Below are 27,427 nucleotides of genomic sequence, written 5' to 3' on the forward strand. Positions count from 1 at the left end.
GGTTGACTACTTCTGGTGGACTTCCGGGTGCGTTCTCTGGGGTTGTTGTCAGCAAGCGGTAGAATATGAGCCTTTTAACTTTCCAAAGAAAGCGATTATTATATTATATATTAGCATTTCGCCAACATCTGCAGTTAAGGCCAGGGAGTTGCAAGAGGAGAACGAGTCCCTGAAAAGCCAGCGTGAGTTGTTATGCTGTCAAATAAAGGGACTGCAGCTGCGGACTCCGTTTGGGCTGGATCGCTTTGCTGGATCAGACGAACAAATTCGCCTTTACACCAGGTTAGTACACATTATTTATGGGCTATGTTGCAGACATTATTTTTGTTCAGATATATTTTTATTAGGACTAATAGCCGTTGTTGTGCTGGTCATCAATGCTCATTTGTTTTAGGTTAAAATGTTGCCTGCAAAGGTTCTTTTTCAGATTCGACGGAAATCGTGTGGGCTACAAACTGCCTACTGTGTTTATTTCTCAGATATTTGTATATTTTTTTTTTCACAAATTTGCCACATATAAGCACTTTCAGGGCTATTGGAGGTTGGCGGAGCCTGCTGCCAAGAGCAAGATGATGGATATGGGCACATAATCTAAAATATTCAGTAAATGGGCATTCTGCTGACAACTGCTTGTAAATAACACCTCATACAAGGCTTTAATTTTAATGAACAGTGTTTTGTTGATGTACATAATATTCTATGTACTGTAATTTTCAGATGCATCTGATTATAAGCTGCAACTGTTAAATTTGAGACAAAAATAAATTGTCTATGAACTTCATCTAAATATGCATCAAGTTTTAATGTTGCAACATGAGATTTTGACACATACGGCATGCATTTTTCTTATGTAATCCACATTTCAACTATATATTTTCTTCTTTTAAAGAAACTTCCCCGTTGATGTTTTTGATGTACGATTTGTTGCTGCAATATAAAGTATTGATCGTTTATGTAAGTATCAATACTTGTGATACAAATAAGGCTGCACAGTTTGCAGTTCCACAGCTCATTTTGTACCATTTATGAATGTAAATAAAGCTTACAATAAATGTCAGAAGACATATTGTTTATGAACTTTGAAGGCATAATTCGTAACACATTTTCAACGTATTATTTTGAATTGCTGCTTACTGTTTCGCAATAGGGATTGTCTCATGACACGAGTATTGTCACAGCACTCTTATATATATATATATATATATATATATTTCAGCAAAAAGCAAAAAACAGGAACTGTTGACCCGCCAATTGTGTTTGCTGAGTTGTACATATTCCTAGTGTGTTCCAAGAGTGAAGAGAGAATCAAGGTCGATGTTTAATTTTGTTCTTTTTACTTTCTCACTGTTAGAAAAAGATCCTTGCAATGCTAATAACACTGGCCTCCTTCATGCCCTGCAACACTCGAAACATGGGCTTTGCACAATATAATATTGTCCACAAAGCACGGGCTGCTGTGATGAATGTCTGCTTGTTCCTTTTCTGCCCTGATGCTCAGCTCCTGAGGACTAATGCTACGTTCACACCGAAAGCGTCGCGGGCGTCGTGAGCGTCGCTTTTCTATGCAAAGTCGATGGTGGACGAGCGTCGTGGAGCGGCGGGCGGCGGGGCGGCGCATCAGGACCGTCATGAGCGTCGCTTTTCCAGCGTTTCGAGCGTCGACGCCCACGACGCTCGTCTCCGGCGTCAGGAGCGTCGTGAGCGTCGCTTTTTGAGAGTTGGGAAAACTGAACTTTCGACGCGCTGCCGCTGAGCGTCAACCAATCAGAGACGATCCCTCCGCTGCTACGTCACTACGTTTCACGTCGTTTACGTCAGGACCAGGAGTCCGGAAAAGAAAGACAACGATGGAGGACAAGTTGATTGTGGCTGTGTGCGCTCGTCCGGAGCTGTACGACACGTCGTCTTTCCACTACAGAGACAAGAATAGAAAGGATCTTGCTTGGGGGAGGATCAGCGAGGAGATCGGGGTCCCAAGTAAGTTATCTAAACTTTTCATCGCGCTGTATTGTGTGCTACATTCAGTCAGAACATTGTACAGCCGCTGCTATCTTTCCCGCTAAAACCAATGTTTATCCAGAGGAACTGTGCAAAAATCGGTGGAAGAGCCTGAGGGACAAGTACACCAAGGAGTTCAGGAAGGAGCAAGAGAGGAGGAAGAAGAGTGGTTCAGAGGCAGGGTCAGCCAAGGGGTGGAAATACCGAGCTGTTTTATCCTTCCTCGACCCCCACATCGCCCCACGGGAGACGTCAGGCAACATGCTGTTGCCAAGGGTCGAGGAAGAGGAGGAAGCAGGGTATGACCACCCAGAAGAGCCACAGGAAGAAGCAGGAGCAGGGATGTCAGGTGCTTTATGTCTGATTTTGTTGAAAAAAACACTCACACAAACATTTTATGATAGCTAAACAAAATACATTGATTTCTGTCTGATCGGTGTGCTGCCTTGATATTTAGTAGCAGGAGTACAAGCAGTGGAAATAATATAAATAATATTTATTTTTTTGGAAAAATAGAACCAAAAACAGAAACGGTGCATTTATTTAATCATTTATTTTTTCATACAGAACTTGCTGACATAGGACCTGGGACAGAACCATCCTCTTCTAACCCAGAGTCACCTGTGCCTGCTGCTGCTGCTTCTTCTGCCTCTTCTGCGCAGGCTGGCCCTTCATCTGCTCCTACACCTTCAGGTGTGCAGGAATTTTGCTAAGGTTGAGAATGTAGGAATATTTTAAAAGCTTTGAAAAAGATCCACACAATCAAGTAGATTCCAAAAAATACTATAGATGTATATTTTTGGAGAGCTACGTGCTTGTGTCAAGAAAATATTTCTTTTGAAACTTTTATCATACTTTTGGGTCCAATAGTCATTCATTTGTGTGTGTCTTTGAATGATGAACTGTGAATCTAGGAATTTTACTGAATTTGTTCAGATGTGAAATAATCATGGTCAGTTTAAATAACAATTGTACTATGAATGCTCATTTACTTTGACATAATTTAACATAAAAGTTGTTTAGATATTGTTAAATTACACATATTCTTCTTTTAACACAGAATTTAGTTGTTGCTTATGTTATTTTCTTTGTAATAATTGGTTGAATTGTGGGTGAAACATATTTCAGCTGTCAGGATTCTCATTGTCCTGTGTTTCTTTAAAGGGCCACCTCGTAAGAGGCAAAGAAGAAGGCTCCAGGACCGCTCAGAGCCATCAGCGTTTGAGCGGGAGTTGCTGGCAGAACTGAGGAAACCTTACTCAGAAGATGAGCACTTCCTCCTCTCTCTGCTTCCTCTCCTGCAAAAAGTGCCGCCTCAATCAAAAGATTTTGTCAAATTTCAAATACACAAACTATTATATGAAAGCAGCACTTTTATGCTAAATTTGGAACAATTGGAGCCAACTCAGTAATTTGACCTGAATGAGGTGACACTTTTTGCAGGAGAGGAACCAGACTCCGGTGTGTCCCTCCTCTTCCACCGCACCTCCTCCAATTAAGATCCTTTCTATTCTTGTCTCTATATTTTATGTATATAGTTTTATGTTTTGTTAAATAAAAAAAAATTATGCTCTCTGCAACTCCTGTTTTTGACTGTGACTTTAAGCACACCTTTATCATTTTATAATCCTGATTGATTGAAAATGTTGATTTCCCCAATTGTAGATATTTAGTTTCATATAATCTTAGAAGGAAAAAAACAGTTTTCTGTTGGAAATTTGTTTTATTTATTTCACCTTGTGTTGTTTAGACTGGTCTGAACGTGCACGTTGTGATGATACAGAAGTCTGGGGAAGGAGTAGAGTCTGGCAGCCATTACCTGCAAACAGGATGGAAAAAAAGCTCCAAAGAGTATTGAATATAGAAACATGTACACAAGAAAAACATTAATATACACATTTTATTTGTACATTGTTAAATGTAGCTGCTTAAATGTTATAATAGAAGGAGTGCTCTTTAGGTATTTGTGGGTGGCTCTTAAAAGAGCCGTTGTGGGTCAGTCCTGTGAGGACATGACTATTCTGCTGGCTGCCACGGTACTGCTCCCTCCTCACAGAAGTGGGCCATGAACACATCTCGAGTGTTGAGTGCGTCTCGGGTCGCATTGTTGGCCCCCATCCGCCGCACACCTGGAAGTGGCTCCTCTTGCTCCACCGCTCCTCTGCATGCAGGCGCTCGCCCATCTGCAGACATCCTCATGAAGTTGTGGAGAACACACGTCGCCTTCACACATTTCTCAACAACTTCAGGGTGGATTTCCAGCAGAGTGCGGAACATTCTCCACTGGGACGACCAAATCCCGAACGCATCCTCCACCACCAGCCGGGCCCGGGAGAGGCGGTAGTTAAAGATGCGCTGCTCCAGGGTTAGGCCACCACGTCCAGGAAAGGGGCGCATCAGGTAGGGGCGAAGAGGAAACGCCTCGTCTGCCACAAACACATGAGGCTGGGACCCTCGGTGGTCAGCTCCGGGTAAGTGCTGGTTTGGAGGCAGATCCAGTGTACCTGCACGCAGAGCCTGGCCAAAGGCGGAGTTGGCAAAGATCCCTCCATCGCTGGTTCTGCCATAACCTCCAACATCTATCACCCTGAACCTGTATCTCGCATCTACAACTGCAAGCAGGACCAGGGAATGGTGCAACTTGTAGTTGAAATACAGGGAGCCAGAGTTGGGGGGTGCCTTCATTTGAATGTGCTTCCCATCCACAGCACCACAGCACAGAGGAAAGTTCCATCGCTCCTCAAACTCCTCCGCAATGGACCTCCACTCCTCTGCTCCAGGAACAGGCATAAACTCCTCCACCAGGCTCTCCCAGATGACTGTCACCACCTGTGGGATTATCTGGGAGACAGTTGAAATGCCCACCCTGAAGCTGCTGGCGATGGTCCTGTAGGAGTCCCCAGTGGCCAGAAACCTGCAAGCAATAATAAATTGCATATTTTTGACCACATAATCATATTACTTTACTCATAAAATGGAAAATATTTTTTTCTTGTCTATGGAATAAAATAAAACCTATTGCAAATGACATTTAACTAGCAGACATTGTGTTTTTTTACTGTAAATTTAGTAACATGCATAGCACGTGGGGAGCATAAAACATAAATAACTCCATCTGTAGATATTGTCACAAATAATTTAGTCCATACTGCGTGTCTGTCACCTGTCACTAGGTGTCATAGTTGTCACATTAGTGCTGCTAATAAGTTTAGCATACATTACAGCGGGCTACATATGAACAAATCTACACCAGCTTAGCATATTTGCACTTTATATAAATAACGTTAAGTAAAAGAAAACGTAGGAATAGGCTGACCCTGTTGTCTCCCAAGTCTGTATGCTAATTTATCCAGCACTATATGTGCTTATAGTGATAAAAAGTGCATTTTGTAAGATAATATCATAATACAATGTCACTGACTAACCGGAGACAGATGGACAGGCGCTCTTCAGGAGGAATTGAGCGTCTGTAGTTGGTGTCCTGGAGAGTGATCCGAGCACCGATGCGGGCCAGCAGGTCGTCAAACTGGGCCCGGGAGAGACGAAAGTAGCCCTGGAAGCGACCCTCATCCTCCCGCAGCTCCTGGAGCAAATGGTGAAACTCCCCAAATTCAGAACGCCTCTGAATAATGGGATGAACCCAGAGACGACGCCAATGTGCCCGCCGACGACGCTGTCTGGCTTTATTTAACAAATAAAGCCAAGCCACTCTCCTGATGCGATCCGCCATTGCTGGAAACAGAAGTCACAGCCTCCCGCGCGCCAACAAACTGACTCGCGTCAAGAGCGTCGCAAGCGTCGTGAGCTTTGTGACCACTTGGTGTCAGCGTCGTGCTTGAACCGTCACAAGCGTCAGCTTCGAGGCGTCGCAAGCGTCGACGACGCCCGCGACGCTTTCGGTGTGAACGTAGCATAAGCCGCCAAGGCCACAAATAAGCGGGACCCCATTGACCTGCCACCTCCTGAACAATGCGTATTGTGAATGCAGCTTAGTTCCCATTACAACAGAACAGTGCGTGCAGCAATATAAGTGCCATAATATGTAATAAATTACATCCAGACCTGGCAACTGAATAGAATTTTGCAGAAAAATAGCAAAAGGTGCAAATTTTCCTTCACTTCCCTAGCATGATGTGACCTGCACCTTGTCATGCCAATATTCACCACAAGAAGTACAACTGTTGTAACAGTTGTAGCCACAATGGATTAAATGACAGTGTATGCGGGTGAAAAAGGGCATTGATAACCACATTTGAGAAAATGATCCAGCTTGACACTCATAATCCATTCATTTCTCACTGAGGGATATTTCTTAATGCCTGGCCAGCTGTTTTCTGTTAGAGAAGCTCCACACAAACAAACTAGTATATGAGCATGTTTAGACATTAATGGAAACCAAAAACAACACTCAACAGACAATAAATGCTGTGTTTTTGTCGACACAGCAGCAACTGCAAAAAATGTATTCTTGAAAATTGCAAAAATGAGGACACGTATTGTCTCACATGTCCACCCTCACATTCATCCAGAATATTCCTCACTTCACCGTCTCAACTTTAATGACTTGCTGTCTGTCACATTTTCAGCCTGCAGGCAGAACAATATGTGTAATTTATAATGATGAGAAGTCGTTCAATCAAATAGCAAAGAAAGAAGAGTGTGACAATACAGTGATGGATGAATGTGTGATTGATGGAGCACCTGTCAGAACAGCTTGGGCGCCGCTTTCTCAAATGCAATGAAGAGGCACAGTCAATGGGCAACTGATATTTCAGTGATGATTGACAAACTGGAAAGTTTTTCTCATAAACCAGCTACGAAGGATTTGGACTGCTGTGTCTCTTTATCAACACCTGCTCATGTCTTGTTGGTCTTTTCAGGGTCAAGGTTCATCAGGTATTGCAGGTTTTTGACCCACCGACCTCACTCTTGATAAAGACTGGTGAAAGGGAAGAATAGGTCGATTGCCAAAAGTCGACAAAATCAGTTCAAACTCAGGTTCATCCTGAACAATGATTCTCACCCTCTTCGCCATTTCCTGGTCAACAGCAGGAGAAACTTCAGCAGTTAGGTCTATAACCCTTTCTTTTGAATAGTGTTTGTTGTGTTTATCTGTCAGTTTCATTCTTTAATGCTTTTACCAGTCACCACTTAACCCTGAATATGATTTTTTTTTTCTGTTTGACAAACATATCAGAGAGTGAAACAAATGTGAAGAACCCTGACAGAATCATTTATATAAAAGTATCATTCTATGAAGTCGATCATATTATTCAAATAGCTTGGTCGCTTGAGAGTTAAAAATCTTTTCCAAATTTGCTCTGGTGCGATTTAGTTTATGCAAGGTCTGACCAAACTCAAGACATGATGGACATCGCTAATGCTGCATTCTGTTTTACTCATCGCTATTGGTATGAATCTACTGTTAGAACTCTTTACTGCATTTCATAAGGTTCTTATCTGAAAGAAATACCAGCTCCACATGCATTGTGTTGCACATCTATTTAGCATGTGCTTCATTTCCATGCTTCGTCCCAGTGTTAAGTGTCAACCAATGCAAACCAAAACACCTCCTCATGTCATGTAGTCATTAAGATGAGTGGTTAGATATCAGATTCAGAGTGGAGTTTGTTGAAAAACCAGACATGAAGATAAACAATAAGCTCTCATATTGAATGTCAAGGTTTATATTAACCTCAGGCTTTGAGTGGAAGATGTGAGTATAGGTAGAAGCTGTTTCTCATCCTCTTGTTGAGGTTTTTCAATAGTCTGTCTACTTCGTATATTATGAGGGCAGCAGGGTAAAATTTCTTAAGATCCCTCATATATCAGTGCTACATTTGTATCTTCTCCTTCTGTAGCTGGCTCTACAGCTGTCTTTCCAAAATTCAAAGACTGTTGCGGTTCTGTCTTGCCCTGTCTGTCTCTCTCTCCTCCGGTTTGATTGCCTCACTTCACTTTATTGATTTGTCCCTTGAAGGGCAATTTGGTTTGCAGCAGACAACATGTAACAGGTCACATTCACAGGACATACAAACATAAAAAGTGTGAGCAGCGAATTAGCTCAAGTGCAAAATGTGCACAATACACAGGGCACAGCATCAGGGGAAATGGACCATTGACCACAATATACGCTGAACATATATATACTCAGTGTATATAATATATACACCCACAGACAGAGGTGAGTTCAGCTTATTTCCTTAAAATTTTCAAAATGCTGAAGTCTTACACAGAGTATGAAATAATGTCCAACATCGAGAACTCATCTGATTCCCTGGGCCCGGCGGTACAGAATACTGATGCCATGATGATTGCTTGAAATTGGTGGATTTATGAAGTGGGCCACTTGACTGAGCCTGCAACAAGGTTCGTGGTTCCATTCGGCAGACAGACAGCAGTCACAGAAGACTCAAGCCTGGTGAGGAGGACACGTCACGGCTGCTGGGATGTTGTAATGGAGAGGAGACCTTAGATTAGGTGGAATCAAAGCCAGAGGACACTTGAGTGCGTAGCTGAAACACAGCGAGTCATCATGGTCAAGGTCTTATATAAAAACCATATGAACAGACATTTCTTCAGCAATATAATGCAACAATGCATTATAAAGGTAGTGAAAGGTGGTCTGGCTATATCTTGATAAATTTTCTTTAAAAAATAATCATAAAGGATTAGTGACAGACTCAGCTTTTAAAAGTCACTCCAAATTAAAACGGTGAAATAATTGCCTTCAGTGAAACACATTTAGAGAATCACTGTCAGACCTCCTTCTGTGTCTTCGGAAAGTCTGTGTGTCTCACATGTTTGTCCGTTCCTGTTTCTTTTTTGATACTCACCCGTCTTGTTTCTGTCAATGCAGACCTGTTCTTCCACTTTGCCTTCCCTCTTTTCCTCATGTGTTGAATTATTCATTCTTTGTATCGAGACATCCCGCAACTCTCCTCATGTTTTTAGGCTCTTCTCATCTTTTTGGCTACCTGTTTGTGGACGACATTCTTTGGAAACCTTTGCCTGCTGATTCTTTGATAAACTGTTAAAAGTCTTTTCATTGATCCAGGCCTGGTTTTGGGTTCACTACGGCCCTTGAAAATAAGAATCTGATATTCTGCACATCTTTCAACTACTTCTTGAAGTTATAAACTTTGTCTCACTGACAATGTTTTCATTAGCATCCTCTCCAGCTGCAGCAGGCGACTCTTTTTCAGGAAACAGGCTGTAATGAACCCAATGAAAGCCGCACACTAAGAATTAAACAGCTAACAGACGCTGTTTGATAATGAACAAAGGGACACTTTTAGCTGCTTGAGAAGTGACAATTCTCACTCAGGAATTACTCGAGATAAGAAAAGAGAAAAGAGAAAAGCTCTATTTCAAACAAAATGAAAGGTAATGAAGTAATATTTTATTGTTTGAGATGGTTCTCTCTACTAACGCACAAACTGCTGTTTTTTACTTCAGAAATAGCGCAAGCTTGACTGAATAGCTGAAAATCAGAGGTTAAAAAAATTCTGTTGCTGTCAACCATTTTCATTTAAGTAATTTCCTCATAAAAAAATGTCATTTTCATATCCAGTCAGTATAAAAGACAAGAATGTTTTTGTTTCCTCAATGGAATAAAAATATGGGTTAGACACAGGGGTGGGGCTTGTGGGGGGGCTGGGGGGCGCCATGCCCCCAGCCTGGGCGCTTGCCTGGCCATGTGGGGGAGTGGCGGGCCCCCATCACTATTACGTCGGGCCCCACTGTTTGTTGGACACTGACAAAGGTGCTCTTGTCATTTAACACCATCAGTTTTTTTTTTTTTTTTAATCCACAGGGATTATATAGGGTAGATTCCCTCATCAGGATTGAGTCATGGTTGCCAAAAACTTTACAAGACCAACTGACTTTAGTGATTTAGTAGTTGTAAAATATTGAATAAAATGTTGTGCTGCATGACTGGCTTTATTTTCATTCTCACATTTAACTTTATTACACACAAATTTTGTGAATCGATTCGCGATCTTGTCCCCAAGTGTATTGTGGGTAAAACTTGTCATCACCAACAGCCCATCAACGTCATCATCAGTCACTCCTCGACAGATTGCAAACTAGGTAGCCTTGAGCATTTTGGACTAAATATGAGTGGCATTTTGTACAAGCGTAAAAGTGGAGCGGCAAACCGAGAAGAAAAGGAAAAACAAGAGCAAGAAAAAGCCAAGTCACAAAAACTGGACTCATATTTTGTTCGTCGTCCTGAAGATGGGCCAGACTTTTTTGTTGGCGGTGATTCAGGCCCGCCAAAACTGACAGCACAGCCAGGGAGCCAAGTGAATTACAGGTAACAATTCTAACAATCGCTATACACAATGTGAGAGTTTGTAAACTGTTGTTGGTTGTAAATTGTAGTAGCCCAGCCGCCTAGCTTAAACCCCCTTCTTTCTCTCTCGGCGGTATAGTGGCGACGTCAGGGACTCAGCACTTGCGAGCTGCTCCAGGATGGAGCCAGACCCGGTGCCTGACCAACAGCACCCCTCCTCACCCGCGCTGGACCCTGGAAATAAAAGTAGCAGCAGGTCTCCTTCCGCTGCAGTTGACACGCAGACTGCGGATGAGGAAGAGCCTTCTCTGGAGTGTTTGGGCCAATTTTGACGAAAACATCCAGGACACCAACATTAAAGGATATATCCTTAAAGGTTGTATAGAAGATCTTTATGACTAACAAAAATGAATTAAAGCTAAAAAATGGTGTTACTAAGCTGTAGCAGCCTTGTTTTTATCATGATCAAAAAAAATAGAATAAAAATTAATCAACTCTGGAGGTTGTAAAATCAATATTACTTTAGCCAATCAATAACGAGGTAGCCTCGTTATCTATTGGTTTTCTAACGTGTCAATCAACCTCTCTACATTTTTAGCGTAACTGTCATGCTCCTACCCACTTTACGTACCCCCCCTCCTGTTGTCGGCACAACACTCCCCCATGCGCTCCACCCCACTCCCCCCATGCTAAGCTCTGCTGCCGCAATCAACACCTTTTCACATGTAGACTTGAGACAGTTTTTCTTAATCATAGCTACAACGTGCTGCCATTTGGCGAAAATGTATGTTTAATCTTAAAACAAGACTTGTATGAAAAAGTCCGGAGAGTGAGAGGAGGAGGGGGGGTTTGTTCACGTCTGCCGGCTGCAGCGCACACAGACCCGCTGTGAGCTCCGAGCGTGAGTCTGCTCCAGTCCTGCAGCTCCACACAAACCTCCCCGTCCTCCTCTGATCCACCGAGAGCAGGGACGGGTCAGGGACAGGATTTGGCACAAGTACAGGATTTTACTCATATTCGCTGTGTTTTGTGTTGTTCAAAAGGACACGTTGGTAGCTATGTGTTAGCGCTATGATGCTAAGTTGCTTCATGCCACTTGCTACTTTCTGCGTAAGGAGGAGGCGTTCCTCCGGAGAGAGCAGGGGAGGAGGGGGTGTGGGTCACGCATGCGCAGCATTTCAAAAAGGACTAACTGTCACTGGATTTCTCCCTCCGTGGAAAATCCTCTTTACAACCTTTAAGATGGGCCCATGTAGACCAAAAGGTCCATTTCCCAGTCATAATTACAGTCTTTGTTTTTCGGCAAGTTATACTTCTACAACTAAGGGTGGGATGAAACTCTCCCACAGCTGGATGTGCTATTCCCCCAAATTAGACTGCAGTTACTGCGAATCTTGCTGGCTTTTTGCCAACTGAAATGGCCCATATTACAAAAATGCATGGGTAAACAGAATAAGACACTGGAAACATCTTTCTGCCAAAGTTGAGAAGCATGAATCCATGCAAACACATCTTGGTGCATGCATCGTTTACGAGCAGTGGAAACTCAGCAGCACATTTGACGCTGACATGGAGAGGAATGTGCGTAATGCAGCTTTGTTTTGGAGACAGGTGCTGGAGCACATTGTAAATGTCACTCTTACTCTGGCTTCATGCAACCTGGCATTGAGGGGGCACAGGGAAGTTCTCGGTCAGGGAAATGCTGGCAACTTTTTGTCAATAATCGAGTTATTAGCTCGCTACGACCCTGTTTTGAAAGAGCTAATCAACCGACCAGAAGGGTCAGTGAAATACCTTAGTCACCAGATTCAAGATGAGATTATTTACATCCTGTATCCATGTGTGAAAGCTGACATAATCAATGAAATAAACAAAGCCCCGTTTTATTCTATTATCATGGACAGAACGCAAGATGTATCAAAGAAAGACCAGCTGAGCCAGGTGTATCATTACGTAACTGTTGTTATGTTCATTGCTCTGCTCATAACCTCAACCTTGCTCTCAAAGACTGTTAAAAATGTACCGGGAGTGAAGCAGTTCTATGATGCTGTAGAGAACCTGTACAACTTTTTGGTCACAGTATCAAACGATGGACGCTCCTCAGTGAGTTAATGGCGTCATAGCCTCTGTCCCACTCGCTGGTCTTCTCGACATTATGCGCTTTTTGCGTTAAGGCTCAGGTATGGAGACATTATAAAAGCTCTCGTCAAAATATCCCTGACCAGAGACAAAAAAGAGGAGCGTAATGAAGCAAATGCGCTCAAAAATGCCATAAGTAAATTTTCTTTCATATTTTGGTCAACATGAAAACCAATCTCAAGGCATCCACTCTTCTACAAAATGCCATCAGTGTTTTGAAAGAGTTTATGGAGCAATTTGATGAGGCCAAGTCTGCCACTCTTGCTCTAGCTACAGAATGGGGAAGTCAAACGCAGTGTGAAACAAGCAGGTCCAGAAAAGTTAAGCAGATTCTGCAATTCTGCAATTCTATTTGGCAGAGGTTTTTGTCCAAAGCGACGTACAACACTGGGGGCAATTCTCGATTCAGTGTCTTCCCTAAGGACACTTCGAAATGCAGACAGGTGGGGACAGGAATCGAACTCACAACCTCTCAATTGTGGGACAACCGCTCTCCCCACTGAAACACAGCCGCCCCAAGCGTCACTTTGATGAACTTTCTGTGGACAACCGCCTCACTGATGCAGAGAGCAACTTTCGGGTGAAAGTTTTCAATGCCTGTCTCAATATTATCATCCAGCTACTGTCCCAAAGATTCACCAGTTTAAATGGAAGTGTGAATATGCTCAAGGCAATTCACCCCAACACACTGCTGCACTCAGGAGATGAGTTGATACTCCAAGCTGCCCGGCAGCTTGGTGACCACTACAGTCGGGACATCGCCACCAGTTTCCCTGGCCAGCTGCTTTGTTTTAGAATCTCTTTCAGGGACCAGATACCAAACAAAGGTCTGTTGCGGATCTGGCAAAAATGCTCCTTCTCAGCCACCCAGCAGTGACTTCTACATTCAGTAAGGTTTGCACCGCCCTCCTTTCCTTTTTGACTCTTCCCGTCACCATTGCAACCTCTGAGCGCTCATTCTCCAAGTTAAAACTAATTAAAAACCACTTGAGGAGCACAGTGGGACAGGAGAGACTGAGTGGACTTGCCATGTTGTCCATAGAGAGTGAGAGAGCAAAGAAAATGGACATACAGAGGATCGTGGACGAGTTTGCGGACCGCAAGGCCCGTCGTATGCCCTTCAAATAGCGGTAAGTGGCCCTATAGTACTTCATATTGAAATGTGTTTGTGAACATGTGGGATGCTGTGCCAGTTTTACTTAAATTTGTAGCTACTGATACAGGCTCTGAGTTGAAATAGTTAAAGCAGGTGTCAGAATGATGCAGTCGCTATCCGTGGTGCTGACCTGCTTTTAATTTGTGTTTTAGTGACCATTTTTTTTGTTGTTCTCATGGTTTGTGACTTCACGTCCGCTCAATGGACTTCAAAGTGACATAGTCGCTCTCCGTGGTGCCGAAGCTTTTAAGTCCTGCTTGTTGCGGGCATGTGTATGTTGTATAATGATATCATGAATTTTATTATTTCGATTCAAAGACTCTGTCATTTGCCCCGCTCCCGGCCCGGCTCTGATTTGTTCTGTGAAGGCCACCACACACTACAGGATTTTTTCAATCTGCCCCGATTCAGAGACCACACACTAGAAGACAACAGAGGACAGATCACACCCGACCTTCCTCTCCTGAGATCTTCTAGTGCGTGGTGTCACTCCAGAGCAGACCACAAACTAGCAGATTCTTCAGCCGAGAATCGACTCCTCACTCTTCCAAATCTCGCATAGTCAAACGTGACTTTGTGCAGTTTCCCTTCATTCCTGTGTTTACATTCATCTCTACTTTAAATAATAAGCAGAGAACTCATTCATTCCCTCAGTTCATTCATTCATATCAGTATCGCTCCTCCAGTGCAGACCAACACACCCCTACACCCCCTCACCCCCGCGTGCGCACGGAGCACGGACTGTCGGGACCTTGTCAGAAAATTTAAATGTTCCATGACAGAATAAGGAAATATAGTTTGAGATCATTTTCTTATAATTTACCCTCCACATTTGATAATAATTCAGGTTATTAATGTGTGTTTTTCTTTTTTTCTTTTTTTACTTTTGACTCCGAGTGGAGCAGTAGAATAAGTTCTAGTAGAATTAATAGACAAATGACAAATAAAAGGTACTTTTTTAAATCACCAAATTTCTTAAATCATTCTTTTTGTCCCCAGAGTTGATATTTTAAACCAGAATTAAAAACTCGATGAGCTTTGATTAGGTTAGTTTAATTATATGTCCGCTCCCTGAAGGCAAGGAGTCAGCGGAAAGTTGTTTTTTTTTTATTATTATTTATTTTTTTCTCTATTCTTTCGTGATGGTTAATAATGGAGATAAATTAAAACATTGGGATTATTGCAGGACTGGCGGAGATGCAGATGAATGTATTAGATCGGAGTTTGGGTCTGAATGGAGGGAATACAGTTTACTCAGGAGCGATATTAAGGAATAATCTTTCACCTTCTGCATTACTGAGTTTAGGAGTTCTGGCTTTCTGTTTCACTGTCATATAGTGAATATATTTCACTGACATATATTCATGTCCCCAGCTCTGATAGCTGAGAGGGGATTTTTTTTTAAGCAGCAGCTTGGTGAGTCAAAGCTGTTCACCCAATCAGGAAGGTTTATTCCGAGGGTGTGGACAGGTCAGCTCGGAGCTGATCGGCGCCTCCGGAAAGGCTCCGACTGGAAAAAATCTCTCGGAACACACTGCATACTACATGAAGATTGGACCCGAAATCATTTCCATATCGGCTTCGATCGGGAGGAGAAGATCTGGGCAAAATTTGGCCTGATCATCCTGTAGTGTGTGGTGGCCTTTAGTGGTTAGACAATCATTCCGCCATGCATTATTTCACCGTTACAAAGAAATGATGGAACTGCTTCCATCCACTTTGGATGGTTCAGTCACTTAAAGGCTCAGCAACAACATTTAACCTCAGATTCAAATCATTTTATTTTCAGACATGATGACAAAGCTGCAGGCTTTCTGCCAGAAGTGACAGCTTGAAACGATTGGTTTGAATGAAAGCCAACTGGAGTAAAAATCAAACCTCTCAGAAGGTTCCTGCTAAAGACAATTGTTATCCTTGTGAAATAATTTTACTGCAACATTTGTTCTGCTAATTGCTTTCTGCTGTCATTTCCCACTCTTATCTCTCACTTCAAACGCTGCTAAATATTCAAAACAATGCCCCCCCCCAAAAAAAAAAAAATCAGTATTCCTTTCTACTAACTGCGAACAAGATGTCCACTGTTGTGTGAAATTAACTAAGTTTTATTATGTTTATATGAGAAAACTGAAATAGATTAGCTTTGTTTTGGAAAAAAAATGTTACGTATTTATTCTCTTCCGTTTACAGTTTTCTTTTCTGTCAATACTGGTGGTTGTTGAAAGGTCCTTGTGAATGAAGAACTGGATCATGTGTTACTTTTCACAAAGGAGGTTTTATTCTGTGTCCCTTCCACATCTCCTCCTGTTTCCTCCTAGAAATGATGCTATACAAATAAAGTTCAATTGAAATGAATGTCTTTTCTTCTTCTGACCTCATTCAATGTACCCTAAAAAAGGAGGACGTCAGTAAGGTCACAATATGTTATTGACATAGTAGTGTTTATGTAGGATGTTTGCCAGTCTCTTGTTCTCCAAGGTCCTAATTACATGGCAACATTATTGCTTTTCCTACATAAGAAAAGTATTTACATTTATACAAGTTATGAATGTGGACCATTAGAAATGTAATTAAATGAGGCCAGACAGTGAAGAATACTTGAGTATATTGCATTTTCAGTAGAGATAGACCAATAGGGTTTTTTCATGGTCGATACTGATGCCAATAATTGGTAGTCAAGGAGGCCGATAACCAATATTTACAGCCAATATTCAATTGCAGTATAAATGAAAATAGTGATTTCAAAATTTTGAATAGTACAAAGTCACTCCGTCTTCTATAGCTACTTCCTGTTTGTGTTTTGTAGGCTAACGGCAAGGTTTTCAGAGTTTTTGATTATTGTTCGTCTTTTTCTGAGTGAGGAAAATGTAAGCCTGTTAGTATTTACGGTGGCCCTGAGGTGCAAAACGCCCTGAGGTGCAAAACACAACGGCAAATGAGAAAACACGAATGCAAATGAGAAAACACAACACAAAAAGAGAAAACACAACGGCAAATCAGAAAACACAACACAAAAAGAGAAAACATAACGGCAAATCAGAAAACACAACGCCAAATCAGAAAACACAACACAAAAGAGAAAACATAACGGCAAATCAGAAAACACAACAGCAAATCAGAAAACACAACAGCAAATTAGAAAACACAACACAAAAAGAGAAAACACAACAGCAAATCAGAAAACACAACACAAAAAGAGAAAACACAACAGCAAATCAGAAAACACAACAGCAAATCAGAAAACACAACGCCAAATCAGAAAACACAACACAAAAAGAGAAAACACAACGGCAAATCAGAAAACACAACAGCAAATCCGAAAACACAACGCCAAATCAGAAAACACAACACAAAAAGAGAAAACACAACGGCAAAAGAGAAAACGGAAATCGGGTGAAAACGGAAATCGGGTGACATCAGTCTTCTTCTTCTAATGATTTCCGGCAGGCTGTACGCTTGTTTAGCGCAATGCTGCCCCTTCAGGTTAAGTAGTGGGTGACATCAGTCGTCGCTGATTGGACGAAAGAATTGGTCTGTCCTTTGAACCGGAAAGAGTCACAGTTCGCCACTGAAGCCCCTTTTCCACAGCTTCGGTACGGTTCAGGTCTGGTCAGTTCGGATCGGATATGCGGCGTTCTAGCCCGCGAAGCAGCCAGCCATCTGTGACGATCCGTTCCACCGGTCTCACCGCGACAGCAACGCAAACCTTTCCAAAAAGTCTACTGAACACCGGTCCTCCCCGGAGGAGCAGCGGCTGCTTTCCATCACTGCAGAGGAGGTTCAACGGAACCGAACGGTGCCGTTAAAATGGAAAAAAGGGGGAAAAAAATCACCGCAAATGGGGAAAAAAAAGGGAAAAAAACACTGTCGTCTCCAAGCGGCTGCTCTCTATCGGCTCCAGACCCGGTCAGCACCGCGCAAAATGCAAGAAACTGAGGAGAGGCTGTGTGGACTTTGGCCGAGGTGGAGCTGATGGTAAGTTTTAATACTCTGAACTGTACAACCACCAGTGTTACCATGCCGCTATCCACCACTGAAATCTGAGGTTTTTGTCTTAAAAGTGTATCCACGCAGCGCGCTAGCTGGTTAGCATTAGCACGCGGCTAGGCTAGATAGCTTTGCACCCAGCCATGTAGCATTGTGGTGTTTCATGTGGTTTGTGTAACGTTTCTGCAGGAGGACAGGAGTCGTCCTCCTCTGGGCCCAGGGGTGGAGGAGAGAGATGTAGCGTCGTCAGGATGGAGCATCCACCTCCAGCCGGACTCCTGTGTTATGAAGCTCCAGCAGCTGGGAGGTGAGCAGCAGCCTTGTTCATGCTGTAGATAATGCAGGAGACGATTCAGCATCTATACTGGTATTCTATCAAGTAGAATTCTATCAAGTATCACATTGATACGTTCACCACTGCTGCTCCAGCTGGATACAGGGCCCAGTGTGCAGTACTATTGATGCAGAGTAGTGAAATAAATCTATGCTGCTGTTTCTGCAGCTCCAGTTTGCTCTGTGAACTGTGGATGTTTACGCTGAACAGCTGTCTCTCGTCCAGTGTTACAGTGAACACAAACTGGTGAAGTAGCAAAAACTGCTGGAGAAACGACAATAGATCATATTTAATCCATTACAGAAGTGCAGAGCAGTCAGCTGATAGACCACACTCTGCATTTACACCCTGGGAATTACATCCAGCAATGTTACTGTCCAAAATCGTCTCCACCAGCTGCACCACAGGGTCTGATGGGTGGAGGCAGGGTATGGGTGGTAGTGTCTTGCTGAACTGCTCTATTTCCCCCTTTGCTTTTTACCCAGGAGGAGGCTGGAACACCAACCAGACCTGACGGAGCCCCTGAGAGAAATTCAGGCTTTAGGTGAGCTGGGAGCTGCAGCGTGATGAACGGCATGTCCATCAGGAGGAGGAGCAGGAGGAGCGGCGTCTGAACCTGCAGTTCCTTGAAGATGAAGCAGGGCAGCGAGGCTGAATGAGGCTGATTTGGCCTCTCAGCAGCAGCAGAGCCAGGCCTTCAGATGTCCCTGCAGCGGGTCTCTCTGCAGGTCCAGACCCCGAGAACCCACAGGAGCAGCTCAACAACTGGTGGTGTTGATGTCCTTTCCAATAAAAACCGTTTTCACACCCATATGTGTCTGAATTCACTTGTTCTTGCTCAACACAAGCACAGCAGTGTTTTTGCATTTGGCATTTCTTTCTAAGTAGTGGTGCTGAACGGAAATGAAATAACTCCATTTGTAAGGGATGTACAGGGTGGTGTTTTGAATATTTTACATGGTGATTATCATGAACTTCAATCCAGACAATTCTGCACTGCGACACGTTACAGTAACAGTGCTTTATGGAAACACACTTCAGTCTGACTGCAGTTGAAGAGCGAAAGGTAAGGTGGAGCCAGTATCATCTACATGTAGGGAGAAGCCAGTACTGATTTAATATTACCCTGTTACAGCTTTAAACAACACTGTCACTAAATACAGCCTTATAAAACAATTCTCCTGTCATCAACCAACTCTTCTGAGCTGGTCTCATGTTGACAAGCATGTAGTCTCTGCACAATTCCTAAGACTGGTTTGAAACTAAACCTTTAACAGCAAACTTTTTTCTGTCAGAAAAAAAAATTATGAATTTTACCCAGTTATGAGCAGATCTGTGCCTCATAAAGAGCAGAATAGACTATTTATCTCACCATGAAGACATTTAGTTATGGCGGCTCATAGAACAAGCTGGTGCAAATAAATGAGGACATTTGCAAATAAAGAATAAGTAATTGAAATCAAAAAGAAGAAAACATTGAACTTGATATACAACAGATCTAAAATATAACACTACTACTACTAAAATATAACTGGAGCTATAATATATAGAAGTATGTACAGATATGAACTTAATACATTTTGAAAATGTGATGATCAAGGGTTGTTTTGTTTTGTTTTTTTGTACTACCCACACGTTTTCAGCACAGCGTTTTCAGCCATGGTGATTATAATTCGTGCAAATCGATATTTTAACCCTCTGAATTTCAGTCATTTATTCTAGCAGAGAAGCTGGCAATGTCTTGGATCCATTGTTTTGGTGTCGCTGTGCTCTCTGCTGATTGGCTTCAGAAAAATTAGACTTATTGGCTGTGTTTTTCAGAGGGCAGAGCTCATTAACATCAACGACGTAAAAATCGCGCGTCTTGCTGATTTAAAACGCACGTTTTTTACGGCATTTTATTAAAAAAACAGGCGTTTTTTACTGCATCTTAAGGATCCGAGGCATTGGCTTAGTGGCGAACTGTGACTCTTTCCGGTTCAAAGGACAGACCAATTCTTTCGTCCAATCAGCGACGACTGATGTCACCCACTACTTAACCTGAAGGGGCAGCATTGCGCTAAACAAGCGTACAGCCTGCCGGAAATCATTAGAAGAAGAAGACTGATGTCACCCGATTTCCGTTTTCACCCGATTTCCGTTTTCTCTTTTGCCGTTGTGTTTTCTCTTTTTGTGTTGTGTTTTCTGATTTGGCGTTGTGTTTTCGGATTTGCTGTTGTGTTTTCTGATTTGCCGTTGTGTTTTCTCTTTTTGTGTTGTGTTTTCTGATTTGCCGTTGTGTTTTCTGATTTGCCGTTGTGTTTTCTCTTTTTGTGTTGTGTTTTCTGATTTGGCGTTGTGTTTTCTGATTTGCTGTTGTGTTTTCTGATTTGCTGTTGTGTTTTCTCTTTTTGTGTTGTGTTTTCTGATTTGCTGTTGTGTTTTCTCTTTTTGTGTTGTGTTTTCTAATTTGCTGTTGTGTTTTCTGATTTGCTGTTGTGTTTTCTGATTTGCCGTTATGTTTTCTCTTTTTGTGTTGTGTTTTCTGATTTGGCGTTGTGTTTTCTGATTTGCCGTTATGTTTTCTCTTTTTGTGTTGTGTTTTCTGATTTGCCGTTGTGTTTTCTCTTTTTGTGTTGTGTTTTCTCATTTGCATTCGTGTTTTCTCATTTGCCGTTGTGTTTTGCACCTCAGGGCCACCGTAAGTATTAACATAAGTAGCATTTCTATTTTCTATTTAGGAAGTGAAATGTTGCTCAGTTTAATTCGACTGTTGTGATAACTGTTCATGTCAATGATTTTCCCTACAGAAGGTAGCATATTAAGTTAGCAGGACATTTTTCCATCATGATTTACTGTGTTTTACAGCATCACATCCATGCGAAAGCAGCATTCAATCTTTACAGAAAAAAAAGCATGCATTGTTGGTTTATTGTCATTTAGTATTAAGAGGGGTTTTTTTTTCCATTTGTGAGTCAGTCACAAAAGTCATTAAATATTCAAGTTTTCAGAATGAATACAGACCATAAAAGTGGAGCCTTGCAATCCTTCTGACTTTTTGGGTTCTAAGCAGGAGGTGTCAGAAAAGTTACCACAGGAGGGATTACTGACTTGTGGTGGTCAAGCGTTCATAGTGACGTCGCTTTTTGCTTTTCCTATTATTGTGAAACACAATTCACCAAGCATTGGATTGAAGATTCCTGTCCTGTGTGTTTCATGCAGGCGCTGAATCAGGGATCCTCCATGGAGAAGAGGAAGCTGAGACCGCTGACAGTGCTCAGTAGAACCAGCCACTGTTTTCTGAAGCTTAACAGCATCCTTGACATTATATTTCATAGTGACAGCGTTCATGGGTTGATGTGGATTCATATCACTGCCCGTAATGAGTGGTGCAGGAAGTGGACTGGAAACTATTTTGCCCATAACTGGCGAAAACCCAAAGTACGTTGCGGGTTTGTGCAGAGATGACAGGGTGAATGCATGCACTGTGCCATTTTACACTATAACAGACGCTATAGTCTGACTTTTGTAGCTTGATGCATTTTTAAAATAAACATGCTCTGTGATACTAAATTAGTTTAGTGCCTGATACATTTTTAAATGTGTTGCTTTTGTACCATTGTTGGCAGTTTATTGTTCAAGTTATTGCAAAATTATAGTAAGTTTAAAAATGGAATGTTATATTTTTGAGGGATCATAATTAACTAATGTATTGGATTCATTTAGTGTTTTTTCAATGAAGTGTGTTTAATGTTAAGACTGAAATTAGAGTCAAACCTCCAAAATGCAGTACATGTATGAATTAACTGTTGAAATTGCACATTTTGTATGATGTTCTGGTAGTCAGGAAGATAATATGGGTACTGGAAGCTAATTCAACAAATATTTTTTAATGCCTGTGATGGAAATGAGAAGTGATTGTTAAAAGAACCATAGCTACTGTATATTGTTCTAGATGGGACCAGAAACAAAAGAACACTGAAACAGACAAATGTTATGAACTGGAGTTGTGAGTTAGGTTATAGATTTGATGATTCTGTTCAATAAAAGAGAGAATGAATATGATTATTCACCTGTCAATGAATTGACAGCATTTTAAAGAAGTCGCCCATCTGATAAGAAGCTTTTAATTTAAATCCGACAGCAGTTCATCATGTTGGCCTCATGTGTGATTTACTGCCCATGTCAAATTTCCTTTGAAGTCAAGGCAACTGTCTGACAGAGTGTAGAGTTTTTAACATGTACAAGCTTCTTCAGATGCAGTCCTTAATGAATACTGTCAAAGTCGCAAAGACGGCAATGAAGAGTTGAAATTCAAAGGCGGAAAAACAGAAAAGCTACCTTAAGAGCAATTGTTTAATAGCAGTCAAAGAAGTTATTAAATGACCCTGCTGTGAAATAGAAACATGAAACCATTATTTTTTTCTTCATACAATCATGTAGATAACAAAAGTATTCAGTATATACTGGCATGGACTGATGCATGAATCACCTCATCAATGTAGACAATGGTTTAAAAAATAGAGTTGCTGTGTCCCTGTCTCCCTGCATGTTCTTCTTCATCTCTTTCCACAAAGCTTGAACCCATTTCTGTTTGTTACCTTCATTCGCTGCACCGTCCTCCTTCTCATTAATGTGCTCTGCTACTCATGCTCGCCTTCATTCCTCTACTTCTACACATTTTCTTCAACCTCTCCCTACTTTTACCACTGGTCATTACACCATCTGTAAACACCATGAAGACTCCTGTATCCTGACTTCATCTGCAAACCCATCCACCACCATTGTAAATGATATGTGTATGTAAACAGAACATGGATTTGATTGTGTGTCTGGGTTGTGATGAGATTGTGTGGACAAATGTTGCATGTGTGAGTGCTAGGTAACAGAGAGTGAATTTTTAAGTGCTTGTATTGATGTAATGTAAGTAAATTTTATACTTGTAACCAGGGACTGCAGATGGAAACTAGCTGTGTAGCTATAATCTGGTGCAGAACATCTCTGTCTTGAACTTAATGTCTCTGTACATTGTCCCTTCAAATAAAGACTAAACTAAACTAAACTAAACCACTGCAAACAAGATGAATTATTTAGTTGTTAGAACAAAGTAATCAATTCCTAGAACTAATGTGTAGTAATGATAATGCTGTAAAATGAAACTGAGTAAATGCAAAAGTTTTCTGAAACCAAAACACAAAAATAGTATGTTTTCACTTGAAGCGTCATCTCAGCGAAGCTTGAAATACTCCCACTGATTCACAGCCAAGAAAATAGGCTTAACCATTAGGATGGAGGTGAATGGGGAGGATATTGGCCCTCATTTATCAATCTTGCACTGAAACTGATGAAGATCTGAGTGCTGATCTCACCGTACGACGAGGCCCACGTAAGACTTACGAAACATACGTATCTGACCAACCTCAGCATTCAAATGATAGTGTTCATAAATGCGGTGGCTGAAATCCATTGCCATTAACATGTCACACTCTGAAACATTCATGGTTTAGAAGCTTCGCCCGCTGAGGTCAAACATGGAGGGGAGAAATCTTGGCAAAAAATCAACTTATCCAAGATGGAAATCAATCCCTACACTTGTGAGGTGGAGGTAAATAAGGACAAGTTCGTTGGAAGAATAAAAACCGGAATTAAAGGAGCCAGAAAAACTTTGTCTGGAAGGAGATCACAGCAGCAGTGAACAGCATTACCGTGGACGAACAGACACCGGCTGAGGTCTGACTAAATCATCGATTTGTCAGTTTAACTCTGATAGTATTGTTTGTTACATATAATGAGGCTGACACATGTTATAAAGGTCACATTTATATTGTTTTGCTGAACAATGTCTTACGCCGTGTTTCCAACGGACGCGACGCAAATTTTTCGTGTGATGAGATTACATATGAAGTCAATGTAATGACGCGATTGTCGCTCAATCTCGAGTGGTGGGCGACGGACGGCGAGCGATGATGCGGCAAGCGGCCGGCGGCGAGCGTTTACAGTGAAAGATTCGCGCGTCTGTCGACTTGCACTGCCACTTGCCGCCGCCCGCTGTTCGACGATTGCCGCCCACCGCTTCATCGCTCGGCGCTTGTGGCTCGAGTTGAAATAATTTAACTTTTCAAGCGAATTCGCGCCAGGACAGCCTATCAGCGTGGAGGTCTTCGTGGACGTGCGGACGTGCTGACTTGCAGGGCTCCGACCGCGCAGAACAGTTGGCGTGATGCCAAGGCGAGCGGCGTGCACGATTTCATTTGTTCACCGCTTCTGGTGGAAACTGGCTGTCCAGGCACAGCTCCTGCAGAAGACCATGGAATTCACCGAGCTCAGACCGCCTCCGTAGGGCAGCATGCATTCAGAAGCGATGCCGACACCTCGCTGCAGCCGACGCCGACTTCCCCATGCCAAATACAGAGCAGCAATGGTGGTGGGCGGAGCCATCTCAATCTCAATCTTTATTTGTAAAAGCACTTTTCATATTCATATAAACAACGCAAAGTGCTGAGCAGTAAAAACAGTCATAAAAACAAAAAAGAGGAAAACCCGCATCATCGATGCACACGAGAGAAAGAGAGAGAGAGAGAGAGAGAGATGGATAGACAGACAGCCGGGTGCACACAGGACTGTGGGACAAACATCAGAAGAATCCTGTCCACTGCTGCTGTGCAGGAGACGGCGATGAGGAGCGGTGTGATGTTTCTGCAGGATGTTTTGTTTTGCATATTTGTACCAGCAATAAAACTCAAGCGTCTAGCAGGGCGCTATTTTGTCGTGCGAATGAATTCACACACCAGCGATAAAACTTGCGCGTCGTCATTTGTCGCGCGAATGCAGTCGCGTTAAACGCGTCCGGTGGAAACACGGCATTAGAGTCAGACTCTGGTGGCACCACAGCCAGGTCTCCTCTCCACAATGGCGACAGTCCCACCGAGACACACCCAGCACCAAGCTGGACCCCAGACTGATCTGGACCCGTTACCGAGCCATACCTTGAACCCTGTGGGCGAGCGTGTGCCGTCCACTCCCTGTGCTGGACCAAGACCAGCCATCATCCTGAGCAGGATTACTATTGCAACAACACATCACCAGTAGGGTGAAACTAACCTGTCTCATGACGGTCTAAGCCCAGCTCACCTTCCCTATTAGTGGGTGAACAATCCAACGCTTGGTGAATTCTGCTTCACAATGATAGGAAGAGCTGACATCGAAGGATCAAAAAGCAACGCCGCTATGAACTCTTGGCCGCCACGAGCCAGTTATCCCTGTGGTAACTTTCCTTACATTTCCTGCTTAAAACCCAAAAAAGTCAGAGGGATCATGAGGCCCTGCTTTCACGGTCTGTACTCATACTGAAAATCAAGATCAAGCGAGCTTTTGCCCTTCTGCTCTATGAGAGGTTTCTGTCCTCCCCGAGCTCGTCCTGGAAAGGCAAACCGCATGCCATGTTCTGGCTGCAGTAGTGATCAGGCTGGAGGGATTCAATAACACACTGAACGAAATTAATGACAGTTTATCAAAGTCTTCGTAAAATGTTTGACTGAACGTTGTCCATTTTCTGTATTTAATCTCCCTTTAGCCAATAGGCTATTTCTAGGCAACTTGCATTAACACCGCTGACTAAATAGAATTAACTTATATTTAACTAAATTTGCTCAATTTTAGAGTAAACTTTACATTTCAGAAGTGCTTCATCAGGTCCTGTCTCTTCCGTCCAGTCCCCATAGGAGGCTCGGTTGGTCACAGTTCTCTGGCCTTCGGGTCCTCTCATCATGTTGGTACATCAAAAGACATTCCATCCAGCCAATGCAATGTTGTGTAAAACAGCACAGGCCAAAATAATGTCAGACACCTTTTCGGGGGTAAACAGCAACATTCCCCTGAGTTAAAGCTAGGGTTGGCGATCTTGGAAAACTAGCATGTAGCACGAATGTTGCATCTTCCCAAGGCTCCGCCTAGCTCCCACCCCATTGGAGGAGCTCCATTGGGAGCGGAGACACGGAGACGTGTGCGCGCGGCACTTCCGCGTTCAGTGCGTTCCTGGCGTAACCTGTCCTCAGCGCTTCGTTTCTTCGTTTTTCTTTATTTGCACAACGCCAAGTTATGGCGCACTCACCGGTAAGTAAAGCCCCAAACATTCGTCTCCGCCATTCTGCAACGACGCTCCGTCCTTCTATGCGCGCACTGAACCAGGGTCAGTGCACGCCATTGACATGTACATGCAGGGGGCAGGTCGAACGGCGAAGGGATTTGATTGGTTTAAAAAAAGGTGTCCCGTCAAGACGATTGGTTGCTGTTTTTCCCGTTTTACTCCTGCTGTAGATAGCGAATATTTTCCAAACTACTTTAAGAACACGCCATGAGTTGCTTCCCATCGGGTCATAAAGATCATTTTAACCAGTATTTAAAAAAACGTATCTCATTCAAATCGCCAACCCTAGCTTTAAGACAGAGACACCTGCCTCAGTCTGAAGCAACAGCAGCGCTTCTGTGCACACTGTTAAAATTGCGCTCCTGCTCTGTGGCAGGGTGGACCAGCGGGATTACTGACAGTTGACAATCCTTTATTAATCCCACAAGAGGAAATTTTATGAGATATTCAATAAGGGCGGAATTTTATTTTATTTTCATTATCGATGATCTCCCCTTCCGACGCCTCCCGAGAGGCTCCGACTGGAAAAAAATTTCTCTGAACCCCTCGAACACTACACGAAGATCGGACCCGAACTCATTTGCATACTCCCAACAGTCGGACTTCGGTCGGGAGGAGAAGATCGGGGCAAAATTCGGCCTGAATTTGGCCGACAAAAACCAAAACACAGACGATAGAACTTCCGGGTCACGGAGATCGAACAAATTGAAAAATCACATGAAAGTCTGCTCTGTGGCCGTATTTCAACTTTCCTTTATTTGATCTGTCTTAACAAACGGGATATTGAAAAACAAACCAATTTTCATTTATTTGTTTTCATTTTAAAAACAAAAAAAGGAAAAACGACTCATTTTTCAATATTTTGTTTTTCGATTCTTAATTGAATATCAATTGAACGAATGATACACGGATTCATATGGCCCATATGCTGCCATACGCTTATTTGATAAATGAGGTTTTGTGTGTTTGAAGACTGGAAATGCATCATTATTTGTATTTAAAACACTAAATGCTTTGTTAGTCTGCACTGAATGTGTTAGCATTGTTCATTTTCTTGTTGGTCTCTGTCTCTATCCTTTCTCTCCTCCTTTGCCCTGACCCAGACGTGGGCATTTTACTGCCCTCAGGCCACATCCGACCTCCTGACCGTTACCGAGATCATTAGTGAAAGAGAAGCAACACGTGTATGGAGAATCACAAATCTTATTACACTAGGATGGGTGCACAAAATGCAACTCCACTGCTTTAATTTTAAAGACTACTTTCTGTGTGTGTTTGTGTGTGTGGGATCAGTATGGTTATGCCCTCTCAGTTGAATGTGTTAGCACATCCAGTCCAGAAACATGTCAGCTGAGATTTAAGAAAAAAAAGATGGTGTAGAATTTTCAGCCA

The 27,427-nt window shown here is 42.6% G+C and overlaps 1 protein-coding gene and 1 long non-coding RNA gene across 2 annotated transcripts; one reads left to right on the forward strand and one right to left on the reverse strand.

Annotated features, from left to right (window-relative positions):
- Positions 1 to 2,013: 2,013 nt before the first annotated feature.
- On the forward strand, positions 2,014 to 3,494 carry LOC115390750 (uncharacterized). The gene is made up of 3 exons (XR_003931705.1): positions 2,014 to 2,347; positions 2,566 to 2,691; positions 3,163 to 3,494. It is a non-coding gene; the product is annotated as an uncharacterized LOC115390750 (long non-coding RNA).
- A 520-nt stretch (positions 3,495 to 4,014) lies between these two features.
- Positions 4,015 to 7,033, reverse strand: LOC115389511 (protein ALP1-like). Its single transcript, XM_030092909.1, has 3 exons — positions 7,022 to 7,033; positions 5,424 to 5,581; positions 4,015 to 4,912 (listed from the first exon to the last, which is right to left on the reverse strand). The coding sequence occupies exons 1-3, from the start codon at positions 7,031 to 7,033 to the stop codon at positions 4,015 to 4,017; spliced, it is 1,068 nt and encodes a 355-aa protein (XP_029948769.1).
- Positions 7,034 to 27,427: the final 20,394 nt, after the last annotated feature.

The sequence above is a fragment of the Salarias fasciatus genome, chromosome 6, assembly GCF_902148845.1.
Source record: "Salarias fasciatus chromosome 6, fSalaFa1.1, whole genome shotgun sequence".
Lineage (NCBI taxonomy): Eukaryota > Metazoa > Chordata > Actinopteri > Blenniiformes > Blenniidae > Salarias > Salarias fasciatus.